Below are 14,063 nucleotides of genomic sequence, written 5' to 3' on the forward strand. Positions count from 1 at the left end.
TTTTCTGAGTCCATGTTATTTTTTTTTACTTATTCTATAAATTTTAGTGACAAAAAGTACTATTTTTGACTGAAGGAAACAACCCCATTGTATTGTCTTCTTTGTTTGCAGGAAGTTATTTTGCGCTTCAAGGAAAACGGAAGTCTGCTTTTGGAGGACCTGATTCCGCACACGGATTACGTGTTCAAAGTCCGTTGCCGTTCTCCGTATTCGGAGGGAGAGCACATGTGGAGTCCGACTGCAATTGCACCAGCAGGGACCTTGGCTGATGGTAAGTCCAGTTTTAACACCTCTTCCTAAAGTTAATCTTGCGTTAATGTAGCTACTTGCTTGTACAACCTTGTACATAAGTTGTCTAGAAGTTTGTGTCGCAAATTTTATCAGCAAAAAAAAAAAGAATCATCACATAAAACTCAAAAGGATCAAAGTTATCACATACCAAGGGCGCCCATATAGGGGGGTAAGAGGGGGGGGCTCGAGCCTTCCTTAAAAATTAGAACTTCCTTGCTTTTAGTACTTTTTTCTGTGCAAAAATGTAAAAACATTTCTTCTCCAGCCATTAATGAATAAGTTATTAAAAATGTCAAATTTTAATGACTCTAATCTGTCCTGAAATCTGCTTCCATGGGGGAAATATCCTGCTAAACCATGGTTAAAATATCTGAGACACCCCCCCCCCCCTTACAATTTTGTATATGGGTGCCCATTTCACATACAAAGATTTTTTTTTTTGCAATTTTAAGGATCTGTTTATGTGTTAGTAAGTGGTAATAATAATGCTTTTAATTTGTTTTTCTTTATTACAATATTATTTTGCATCTGCACTATAGAGATGAAAACATGCCTGTCAACTCTTTTTTTCTGAGAGTTTCTCTGAATTTTATAAATCTCAGAAAAAATACCGCTATGTAAGGATTTTTAAATATATACAATTCTTTTAAAATTATATTCTCATAGGTGTGTTGAGTTTTTACTTGTGTATGCAGAGGTTACTCAGTGGAAATGGATGAATATATTTTATTATTTTAGACACAAGCACTTACAAACAAAAGACCGAAATATGTTACTTGAACTAATTTAGTATGTTCTGATGATGTGATGTTTTAAGTGTGTTGCCAAATAAAGACATTGTAACATAAAAAAAAAAAATTCTTAACAAGGTAGTCTCGTCAGTCGTTATTTTTCTTCAAATAGGGTTTGATTTTTAAAAAGTGTTAATTTAACTCTTAAACTTTGGTTTCATGTTTCAATGTGTATAGAACCTAAGAAATTGGCATGCGATTTGAACTTTAAGAGGAAATCACTATTTTCCATAAACAACAGTGAAAAATGATATTGCAGTATTTATGCATCCATTTTCTGGATTGTTTTGTTGAAATGTTGGCAAGTGTGTAAGCTGTTGTTTTGTAGAGATGTTGACAGGTATCCAAAGATAAGCTTTGCATTGAATTTAAAATTGCTCTACTAGACTGTCAGTTACAAACCAATTTTTGATGTATGTGTAGAATTAGCAATAATTAATTTGATCTATGTATTGTATTTTCCTAGTTCCCTACCTCGCTCCTGAGATTGCAAGTTCTTCGTTTGATGTCGAGACCATTCTAGGTAACAGGACTATCACTTTATATTGGAGAGTAAGTGTTCGTTTACCGTATCAATTTCTTTACTTTCAAGAAATAGAGCTTTTAGCAAAATATTTTTCTTTTGAAATCATGAAAATTTTAAAGTAATGTTTTCATGAACTGAGAAACGTTCCCGTATTTTCATTAAAAAACAAACAGTTGCTTTTTACCCGACTGTGCGTGCGTGACGCAGAGGAGGGTAATGTGTTTATCAGTCTATGTATGTATGTCTGTTTCTATGTGGCGTTCTACAGGCTAAACGCCTAGGCCAATTTTGGTAATTCTTACGTCAATCGATTTGTCTTAACCTTGGGAGTGTCACTAAACACATGACAGTAATCAAAAGTACCATTTAAAAAACCAGTTGCCATTTTGTCAGTTTGGGATCGGCGCACGTTTGGTGTTGCACACTGTGTCGCACGCTACCTGCGTGCAACAAATGCATGTAGTTTTCGCTGCCTGAATTTTTCGTTTACTGGGGTCTCAGTGACCGAGTGGTCTAAGAGATTGCTTCTCCCACTTGAGGCGGTGGGTCAAGACACCTTTGCTCCGGATGTACTTTCCCCTCTTTCTGTTGTAAATTCTTTCATGTGTTCTTTATATGCAATCTGTACTGTAATAAAAAATATATTATGCGTAACGAAGGCAAAACACTCGGATTGTAGTCCTCATCAAAATAAACCCGCACCAAAAGAAAGAAAGTCTACTAATTCAATTTTCATCTCTAACATGTTGCATTTGTTTTTGCCTTGATTCAAGGGACTGAGTTTCGCGACGTGTACTTTCTTGAGAGGCTTTTTTAGTTTTGGGAGAAAGATTTGACTGACGACGTTTCCGATTTCGCGTCATCATGAGCTATACAGACTGTTTATATAGCTGTGCTGTGGTTGACTTAAGTTCGCGCATTTTTGCCAAAGGTCAAGCACATGTAGCTTTAAGCGGAGTTAGGAAGGTCCCTAGAGGGACTAATTATCAGTAGTTTAGACCACCGCAAGTTACTTAATATACCTCACTATACAAACAAACTCTCTCAATGAAATGACAAGGTTGCAAAATGTACTGTCTTATAATCATAATAACTAAGTCAATGAAAATTAACCAAAAAGTGTAAAATAAAAAAATATTAAATAAAAACAAAAAACCCGTCTGCGTAAAAACCAAAAAAACTAAAAAGAAAAATGTATGAGCCCAGTAGTTTAGAATGTTATTAAGTATTACTATTGAATAACCACACCGTTGGAATAGTTTTATAACCGTACACATATAAGACAAATCATAAATTCAAAAGCAGAATAGAAGGATCAACAGTCGGGGTCCATTCCTTTCTGATTCAAGGAATCCCGTAAAATTTGAATGGGCCTCGACTGTTGATCCTTCTATTCTGCTTTTGAATTTATGATTTGTCTTATATGTGTACGGTTATAAAACTATTCCAACGGTGTGGTTATTCAATAGTAGCACTTAATAACATTCTAAACTACTGGGCTTATACATTTTTCTTTTTAGTTTTTTTTTTTTTTTTTTGGTTTTTACACAGACGGGTTTTTTGTTTTTATTTAATAATTTTTTATTTTTTAAACAGGTGAGTTATGCAGAGCCACAACTTTGGCAGTTCCGCAATTTTTTCCAATTATAAGCATTGCAAGCTTTGTGACCGAATTATCTTCGTAACTCGTAAAGAGTTTTCGTAAAATTTCTTTCTAGTGAGTGCCAATGCATTGTGCCATCTTTGGGATTGTATATGCTAACTTTCATGCTAAGAGGACACAAGACCCCCAAAACTTTCGACTTTTCATGCTTTGAGGCTTTTTACTAACATGGCCTTTAAATCAATTTTGTAACTAGAAGCTGCAGGGTGCTTTCAGATAAAAGGGAACTTTATTTAGTCCAGTTAAAAGGGCACTTTTGACTAGAAATTTTGTGGTAGAACGTGTGCTTTTTTTTTCTCTCTTTTTGTTATACTATATGCACACAAATTCAAGAATTTTTCAATAGTAATTATTTTTTTAAATAATCACTATTGCTATTGTAATTATTTTCTAATAACTTTTATTATTTATCTTAAAAGACAATGGGGTAGTTTCCTTCAGTCAAAAGTACTACTTTTAGTAACTGAAATTGATAGAATGAGTAAAAAAACAACATGGACCCAGAAAATACTTTCATTTTCCCAACAGTTATTTTTTAATTAATTCTTTAAAAATCTCCGATTTTGAAAACATGGCGGGGTCTTTATGACGTCACAAATGATGCAATATGGCGCATTTTTCACTGCATTTCCACGTTATGATAATCAAGAAGCGAATTAAAATTGCTCTCTACACTTGCTATCAACCATATCATTGCTAGTACACATGAGTAAAGATGCAAATTAAATATTTTGAGCTGTGAATGGCAACACCAAATGGCATTTCATCATTTGTGACGTCACACGACAGAAGCATTAAACGATAAAGGAGCACCGATTTAAGTAATTGTTTCAAAATATTAAACTTAAAGAAATTATTTAGAAAATGGTCAGATCCTATGTTTTTAAGCATGCTCTTTCAGAAAAAATACTTTTAAAATTTTGGAAACAACCCCATTCTAAAAGCTTGAAAAAATCAGATTTACACTCAAAATTATGTGGGAAATGAGATAATTACCTCTCAAGGTCAATCTCTTGGATGAATCTTGACCTTTCAAAAAAAAAAGTTTGCTTTTATGAAGAAGTTTTACTAAAACTTCAAAGGGTCAAGGAGAGGGCTTTGAGAAGTGGGAAAAAAGGGAAAGGTGCAATAATCAAGAGATGAACAAGATTGAATCTGAACACTGTTTTGTCTTCCTAATACTCCTAGAAAAATTGCTGTCGCTCACTTTAGATAGTTGGTAGGACATGATTGTTTGAGGTCCCATCTCTGCCGAATTGGTATCACGGACGATTGTGATTCTGGTCAACTGATGATGGCCAAACCATTTTGTTCTGTGCTTAATGATTTTAACTGTTGTTGCAAAATATTAGAGAGCCTTTACACAAATGGCACAGGTGATGAAATAAAATATTAACCTTAACTTTTGCTATTTTCACATTAAGAAGAAGTGGGAAGCTATTGCTATATTTATAAGAAGATAATTTTTTAAGTATTGCATTTGGTCTAGGAAGAAAAAATTGGCAAACGTCACAAATAACATCGGGAATGTTCTGAGTAATTTTACTGCATTTCTCTAAAAGTAGTTAATGATACATTCTTGAATATGTTTTTCTTTCTTTTTTTTCATGTACAGAATTTAATTTTAACGTTTTTTTTTTCTTCCTTGAAAAATTTGAGTTTTGTACATAATTTCACACTTTTAAATGTATTGTGCTGTCATACTTGCAAAATAAAGTTGTATTTTTATTATAAAAGCATACTTCTGAAAAATAAAATTGAGGTCTTTTTCATTTCAGGGTGTGCCTCCCCAGTTCGAGAATGGGAGAGATTTCCACTACACCATAGAGTACCACTTGTATCACGTTCCATCGAGAGTGGTGCGGGAGATGTCTGCCATCAATGTGGGCAAGAACACGTTCCACAGTTTCAGTCACTTGGATGCTCAGTCGGCCTACTTTTTCAGGATATCGGCAGTCAACGAGATGGGACCTTCTTACAATACTTCGGAGATCATCGTTGACAAAGCCGAGAAATGTGAGTGTTTTTTTATTATAGTGTAGTAGCATTTGCCCCAGACCAAAAAGGAGGCAAGGTGCTTTCAGATAAAAGGGCAATGTTTAGTTGAAATTTTGTTGTAGAAAAGGTGCTTTACACTTTTGCTAACATGCACAAAACCCAACTATTTTTCAATAGCAATTGTTTTTTGAATAATAAGTCCTTTAATGTTCAATTAAAAAGAAAATATGCTCAAAACTGACAGAATTCAGATTTATATTCGAATTGAATTCTAGTGGAAAAGGGAAATGAGAGTTTTCAAGGACGTGAGTCTTTAGTTTGCTTTTGTGATCAAGTTACTAGATGGTGCTTATGTTTGTTTCACTATCCTTTGAATCTGGAGTATGAAATAACAAATCTAGTTCAAACCTGTTTTTGTGAGCTCAAGAAATCAAGACCAATGAAAGAGTTAACTGTAACCAAGGGTTTTTGAATATGTCATTCGTCAAAACGTTTGATCCTTATTCAAACATTTTTTTTTTTTAATCTTTCAGCATTTAACAGGTTACTGAATTATATATGTGTGCAATTTTGTTTTTTAGTGCTTTTCCATAAAAGGGCACTTGCCATTCTGCACCAAATTTTACCACTGTATTAGAAAAAAATCACATAAAAGTCTATGGTATTGGAATCATGCCAAATAGCAATAGGATAAATAGATATCTAATGTATCATCTCGAAGTAATGCACCTTTAACAAAAAAGTACCGTGCTTCAATGTTGCAATCACTTTGCTTGCACAGAAGAAAAAAAAAGTAATACAGCGACATCCCATTTTTTAAAAAATTGAAGACCCCCCCCCCCCAAAAAAAAATAAATAAAATAAAATAAAAATAAAAATCATTTTGCTGGTAGTAAAAATTTTTTATATCGAAATTACAATCTCCTTTGGGAATCTCGGGTAGTTTTTATTATACAGTGAAACCTGTATAAGTTGACCACCTGCGGTGCACTACTTTAGTGGTCAACTTACAAAGGTTGATTTATATGATAAGGGCTAATTCCGTGCTTGAAAAAAGCGGTCAACTTAAACAGGTGGTCAACTTACAAGGGTGGTCAATTTCACAGGTTTTACTGTAATAGGATTGGCCTGTAGTCTTGAGGTTTTTTTCTTTTTTTTCCTACTGTATGTGTGCATCATTCCCACCTTAATTGCTCTTTATTCCCCAGTACTGGAGGGACCCAGAGACATTGTGGTACTCTCTCACGGAAACGGAACTTACGAGGTTTCCTGGAAGATGTCCAACCGCCGTCCAATGAACTACACGGTGTTCTGGTGCCAGAGTCTGAAGCCCAGGCCCGTCAAGTGCAACGGAGCTCTGTCCTGGCTGCACACCCTCAAGCAACAGGTGGAACTCCAGCTTCCGGACAAGAGCAACTACCAGTTCGCCGTGTCTGCCAACGATGAGCGAAAGTCTTCTGGAATGTACTGGGCCTCTTGCATCGTCGCTCTCAATGGTAAGTTCTTGTGCTTTATGTAGGTGTCGTGCTATTGCTACTGCATTCCTAAGCAGGTAAAGTTATTGTAATGTGGTCATGCAAAGGTTTAATAAAGCTTTGAACTAGAGCCGTTCCAAAAGTTCATCTATGGATCTTTTGGGTCACATTGAAACAACTATAATTTATTTTTGTTGGAGTTCTTCACACAGTAGTTACTTTCGAAAATCATACGCTGCAAAAGTAGGTAAAGAACTTAGACGGAGATGTGTAATTTGCTCAAAGCAGAATAAAAGACGTAACACTACGTATGAGTGTAATATGCTCAATGCGCATTTATCTGTGCTTTGAAATTTTTCATGCGGCTTTAAAATATTAATTGTTACAATATTCTTCAAGTATTTCATAACATTAAGTGCAAATATTTTCCCTGTTTTGTGGAAAATATATTGTTTAATTTTGGTACTTTTAGTTATTGTAAAAAACAATATATTTTGCATTTTTATTATTAAATATCAATTATTTTCATCCAATTTTTTGTTACGATTGAAATTTTGGTATATTTTATCATGTATTAAAAAATGGCTTCATTTCTGCTTAAAGTATACATTTTATCCATTATTATGTATGCGTACTTTCCGAAATTGCATATTAGGCTTAGCGGGAGAAATTGCCCCGGCCTGTGCGCACAGTCCGCCTGTAACAGCTGCTGTCCCGAACGGGTTAAGTTGATATCATGGACAGTTTGAGGCATCCTTTGTCTCTCCCTATGGCACCACAGGGTGCTGCAGCACCTACTTTGGGGATCCCTGACTTAAACCATAAAAATCATTAAAAATTCTATCAATGTTTTTTTTTACCCGGCCAAGAAATAAAACAAGCTAATACAAATCACTAAAAGCTCGATTAAAATGTAAAATATTTCACCAACTTTATTAAACACTAGTGGTACCCTCTTGGCTTTGCCCGTAATAGAAAAATTAAAAGGTTTTTTGGTTCGCCTGTATATTTACAAATAATGTATGGTGAATTTTCTCGCCAATTGGCTTTTACCCATGTTACAGTTCCAGGTTATGACAATTTCGTATCTCGCCAATTGGCTTGTGCCCATGTAACTGTTCCACGTTATGATAATTTTGTAATTTACTCATTGATCTTATGATAATTTTGTTCTTAAAATTGTAATAGAAAAAGAACCACATCGAATTTTTGAAAAATCGCTTCGAGGTGCACTCCCCCATGCTACATACTAACTTTGTGCCAAATTTCATGAAAATCGGCCAAACGGTCAAGGCGCTATGCGCGTCACAGACATCCTCCGGACAGAGAGACTTTCAGCTTTATTATTAGTAAAGAAGAAAAGAAAAGAAGAAAGATAAAGAAGTAAAGAAAAGAAAGATAATTTTCAGAACAAATTCTTTCCCATTTTATAAAATTTCTGTGAAAAATTAGCTTAAAATTGGAATAGAAAAAGAACAAAATCGAATTTTCGAAACATCGCTTTGAGGTGCACACCCCCATTATTCCAGGCCCCACAATGTATGCCCGTAAAAATTTTTAGGTCCAGAGATATTCTCTTTAGAATCTTGATCTGTAGGTGTTCTAATGTGAGAATATCTTGGGTAGACATGTTGAATCCTGCGCGAAATAATTTTACAGGCCATCAAAGATAGCGGCCATTTTGGTTCACTTGCTCATTAGGTTTTTCGCAACGTGCGTACCTATAAATTTTATTTTTAGTTTTGAACTGAAATTTTTGGGCTTTAGAAAGTCAATTAATGTAATAGTTATGTCATAAAAACCGCTCTGTCTTTTTCCACAATTTTTACGTGAGGTATCTCTGACGTTTTTTGTTTAACATTCTAGTTACTTAAAAGTGTACAAAAATTAATAACTCTTAATGAAACCAAACGATTTCAAAGTGTAAAACCTTTTGTGTAAATCAATATTTTTCAAGGTCACCACACTGTAAAAAAAATCCGGAAACGTTTCTGAGTATATCGTGCAGCTGTGGTTCATGAAAGTTTCAAAAACGTTTCTGAGTATTTCGGAATCCTCTTTCTGTAATGTCCAGAAACGTGTCTGAGTATTTCGGAATCCTCTTTCTGTAATGTCCAGAAACGTGTCTGAGTATTTCGGAATCCTCTTTCTGTAATTTTCAGAAACGTTTCTGAGTATTTCGGAATCCTCTTTCCGTAATTTCCAGAAATGTTTCTGAGTATTCTGTGCAGCTGTGGTTCATGAAAGTTTCGAAAACGTTTCCGAGTATTTCGGAATTCTCCAAACAATTTTCAAAAACGTTTCCGAGAATTTCGGAATCCTTTTTCCGTGATTTTTTCTAAAACATAATTCTTTATTATAGTATTGCATACCATATCAGTTTCAATTCTTTCATATCTAAGAGCAATAATACAAGCAATTTTAGAATTATTCGTGGATTTTTTTTTTTTGGAATTTCTAATGACAAATAGCATGGTTAACAGCATAACATATGCACAGTTATAAATTTTTGAAAAATTATGAAATAATCTAGTAGTTTCATTCCTAATCACAAAATCGTCGGGGAATTGGAGTGGGGGTACCTTCTGAAAAGTGGGGATTGTTTGTTAAACAATCTTAAACTTCAGTTTTTCTCTCAATATTTTCAAGACAAAACTATCAACATATTGTATTTTTAATGCAGAACTTAAAAACATATCTTGTATCAAACTTGATAGCTTTTATCTTCGGATAAAATTTGACAGGACTTACCTACCCTTCGCGTTCCGGAATTCGTTCACCTCAAGTCAATTTCTCTGACGAACAAAGTGTACCGAAAAGTACCAACAGAGAAATTGATGAATTTAAATATGACACCAAGTCCCCCTGCTGGAACCATTCGGGTTGATTCTTCTGTTCTTGCCCTTTTCCAGCTCATCACAAATATAAATACTTATTCAAAATAGGTTACTGATTTTATTTTTACAGTGTGCGCAAAATGCATTATATATTTTATTTATTAAAACATTGAACTCTATTACATGATTATTCCATTTCATATATACGAGAATAACCCCTCCCCCACCATAAAAGTGATGGTGCACCCATAAAATGCTATGAAGCGCCCAACCCCCCTTGAAAAAGCAACATCATATACATTATAAATCAAAGTATCACATACATTATAAATCAAAGTATCATATAAATTATAAGTCAAATACTTTAATATGGTGTAAAAATACAAAATTATTCTATTAAGTCTTTTTTTTTTTTTTTTTTTTGCTTTTGGTAAAATTGAGGCTCGTAAAACGAAAAAAATGAAGACACTTTTAAATACATATATGTATCTATTTGTTAAATAAATTAATACACATTTAACTAATTTAAAGCGTTTCGCTAATGCAAATATTTAAAGAGATATCGTCATTTAGATAATACTGAAGCACTATGTTCCTAATTACAAGAGATAGTTTTTTTTTTTTTTTACTTCATACAATCTAGCTACACTGTTTACAAGAGAATGAAAACATGCAACCTTAAAGACGAACTATCAAACCTGACAATTTGCATATTATAACATTTAATTCATAATGCTTGATACATAGCCAAATATTAACTGAGATTGACACATAAAAACAAAGTACACAATAACACATATCTAAATTTTTTTATAATCTTCAATTCATAAATTTTACAGAATAAAACTAGACACACTTGCACTTTAAATATGTGTTCTATGTAATGTAAAATATTTTCAAATTGCAATAGTTCACAACGAAAAAATAATACTGAAGAAAATAGTTTTTTTTTAACGAGATTTATATGAACTAAATCTCTTTAAAGTAATAGAGTTGCAAAGCGACTTACCTATTCGTCGGTGGTGGTCTTTTGCAGGCTTTGGTCACCAAAAAGGTGATTTTTATGACAGAATAAAATTCTGCCAACAAAAATTACCCATTTGGTAGAAAGAAGAAAAGTATCCAAGAAAAAAGTAAATTACCTACACAAGTTATGCGACGCAATGAATTTACATGGCGTCCTCTCGGTAGTTATTTGGTTTTCAATTTCAGTTTGTATTCCTTCCGCGAGCATGCGTCGAGAATTTGCACTTCGTACTTAAAAATAAGTGACATAGCTTCAAATTCAATCTTATGACGATACATATGCAAGAAAATGTAAGACTTTAGAATTATCTTCAGTGAATTCATGCGAGGAACAAAACTTCTACTAATCCCCTTGATGAGTGTTACTTCGCATACATGAGTCAGCACTTGTTTTCATTGCGTGCTTTCGAAAGTTTCAGTTTAGATTTGCTGCTGGACTATAAAATTGTGAGCTGCGCATGCGTCGACTCTTACTTTCTTGCTATACGGGAAACGTTTTTGATTATAGCAGAAAACTGCGGAGGGCGTACGAATCTGTGTATTACGGAAAACTTTTTTATATACTCAGAGAGTTTTCCGAGATTTTTTACAGTGCAGCGCAGCCAGCAATATCTTCTGTAGGGGGTTTTTTTCGATCAAAAATACCTTCTGAATGGGTTTTTTTGATCAAAAATAGCTTCTGAAGGGGATTCTTTGATTGAAAACACCTTCTGAAGGAGATTTTTTGATCAAAAATACCTTACGAAGAGGATTTTTTGATCAAAAATACATTATGAAGGAGATTTTTTGATCAAAATAGCCCTTTCATATGCATAAGCTACTGTATTAAAATTTGCATTCATGTTAAAACCAGTAGCTATAGGGATCCCCCCCCCCCCCCCCCCCGGCGCTCCACGCTGTTCAAGGTTATTTATCGTCTGCTATCAAATTAATCGTTTTCGAGTAAAAATATTCCACAGTTCCAAAAACTTTTTGTTTCATGTTTTTCTGTGACAATAACTATTTCAGCAATGGCTGATATTTCTAAACCGAGTTCAGAAAGTTTTGGTAGGCAATTGAAGACATCTTGAAGACAGTTTTAACAAACGAATATGTAGTTTGTAAAAAGGAATGAAGAGAAAAATTATGTTCTTTGACAAAAACAAGTTCGGGAAGCTGCTGAAATACGCAATGACGCAATATTGGAAAACGCGACAAGAAAATATAGTGTGTCATTGCAGCAACTAGTGCTATAAGAAATACACAAGAGGAAAAACGCTAAAAAAATGGTAGAAAAAAATGCACAGACAAGTTATTTTGAAAGTGAAAACAATGTTTTAGAAAAATCAGAAAGTGCTGAAGGAGGTCCAAATGAAGACGAAGTTTTTGACAGAGTAACAGATCTTAACAGCGATATGAATGTTTCTGCTGCGAATTCATATGCAAATCCAAGCTGTATAAGTTCTTATATTCGAAAGTATGAGTGAGAAACCAATACACAGTCTGCGCAACATCTATCCTCAAAATTTGAACTGTTTAAAAAGGTAAATGAAATATTAAAAACTCTATTAAATGCTGGGCATGGATTTATTCTTTCAGAAATAAAAGAGTTGATGCTCAATGCTCAATGTAGATGAAAATGCATTGGTTTTTATTAATGAAACAAAACTATTTCTCGTAACAACGTATAATGAAAGGATTCTTTTTTATGCTTCCTAAAGAAAGAATGCACTTTTGTTGGGTTTTTTAGTCATTTATCTCCAAAAGTACTTGCTGCTGCTTTTAGCTCACAAGAAGCTGTGAAGACTGCAAAAAACCATTGAGAATCTTGAGAAAATCATTATAAGATGTTGATTTTAGACTACAAGAAGTTCTGCTAAGCGAGTAAAGACGGTTCAGGATGCTCTTGGCTCAAAAGATGAGGAAAAAAGTCAAATAATGATTCAATCGCTACGCACAAATATTGAAAGCTTGAAAACAGAGATTGAGTTTTTGTTAAAGGATGTAGTGACAAATCAGAACTGTGCAAGTGTTGGGAAGTGTTTCGTTCACTGGTATCACTTGTAAAACACTTGATTATTGCTGATCGCGAAGAAAATTACAAATCATACGTTCAAACTGTTGAATTACTGTTTCCAGTCTTTCGTGTATTTGATTGCATCATTTATTTACTATATGAAACATGGTACGTAGAGAGGATTAGGGCGCTAGAAAATGAGTGTCCCTACCTGTAAGAAAAATTCATTCAAGGTAAATTTGTTGTTAAAATTCAATGCTGTGAAGCCAGAGATGAAATTGGAACAAACGATTCAACGGTCACAGAAAAGTGCCGGAGAAATTGCAGGGCAGACGAGAAAAAGTTGCCAGAGTGGCATTTAGAGTATTATGAAATTTTAATGATATGCAATGTGTTTCGTGGTCTTACTAGTTCTCATTTAATGGATCACTGTGAGAGTGTCCCGCATCCTTATTTTTATAGGCAATCGTAGCCAGTATTTTGATGAAAATGTCAAAAGACTTGTTGATTTTATCTATCAACATGTATATCCCTATGATATTTCTGAAACAGAGCAACTTTACAACTTTCTCACTAAACAACTTGTGAATGGTAGTGTCAGGATTCGCCTTCCCAGTATCATGAATATCATGAATCATTGATCAGAACCGTACCGCCAGTTCAGACTGGATACATTTTGTTTCAAAAATTGTCTGATTTACTTTCCAAAGTCAACCTACCATGCTTTGAGGCACACAGTTCTTCGTAAAATATCACTTCTAAGCTAATGGGAAAGAATCAACTTTAACAAGGGTACAGAGACATGGAAATAGCGAAAGAAAGGGAGAATGCATTGAAAATATTTTAGCTCATGACTTGTTTCCAACGAACACATTATGTGATGGTCAGGGGCGTGCACAGAAAATTTGGGACCCTTCACAAATGCCCACAAATGTTTCGGCCGCCCTTCCATGTTGTTTAAGCACATATTTCATCCCTAGTTTTAAAAATAATAGGCCCCCTTCAGGCTCAGGCCCGGGCCAACAGTTTTCTCTCCCCCCCCCCTCCCCTGTGCACGCCCCTGGTGGTGGTGATTCACCTACCAAGCTAGATTGCAGAAATATCCGTTCCCAGAACATTTTTTATTTAGCAAAGTATCCCCAATAAAAACTGCCTTCGTTATATATCTCATGCCCCAAGTCCGCTAAATAAAGAAAATTTTTGGCGAAGTTATCAGCAATGTTCTGCATGGATTCATTCCTGTATGTTCTTTTCATGAACTTCATCCTGTGTTCGATAGTTATTTGCAGCATGTTGTGAAATAATCCGAAAAGATGAGAAGAGAATCAACTAAGGGCAGAACAAACATTGCTGTAATTGACAGAAAAACACTAGTACCGATGCAGGTAGAAAAATTCTGGTCTTCACTATCAAATAAGGAAAACTTACAGTAACTAGCACGCAAGGAAATAGAAGAAATG

General features: G+C 34.4%; 1 protein-coding gene across 1 annotated transcript in view; it reads left to right on the forward strand.

The window, feature by feature from the left end:
• LOC129223978 (uncharacterized) overlaps nucleotides 1–14,063 on the forward strand; it is a 51,373-nt gene that overhangs the window by 10,096 nt on the left and 27,214 nt on the right. Inside the window, exons 6-9 of the mRNA XM_054858369.1 lie at nucleotides 112–271; nucleotides 1,549–1,634; nucleotides 5,050–5,287; nucleotides 6,478–6,765. Of these exons, the coding sequence (XP_054714344.1) occupies nucleotides 112–271; nucleotides 1,549–1,634; nucleotides 5,050–5,287; nucleotides 6,478–6,765 (772 nt within the window). The remainder of the gene's footprint in view (nucleotides 1–111; nucleotides 272–1,548; nucleotides 1,635–5,049; nucleotides 5,288–6,477; nucleotides 6,766–14,063) is intronic.

This window comes from Uloborus diversus, chromosome 6 (assembly GCF_026930045.1).
Source record: "Uloborus diversus isolate 005 chromosome 6, Udiv.v.3.1, whole genome shotgun sequence".
In the NCBI taxonomy this organism is placed as follows: Eukaryota; Metazoa; Arthropoda; class Arachnida; order Araneae; family Uloboridae; genus Uloborus; species Uloborus diversus.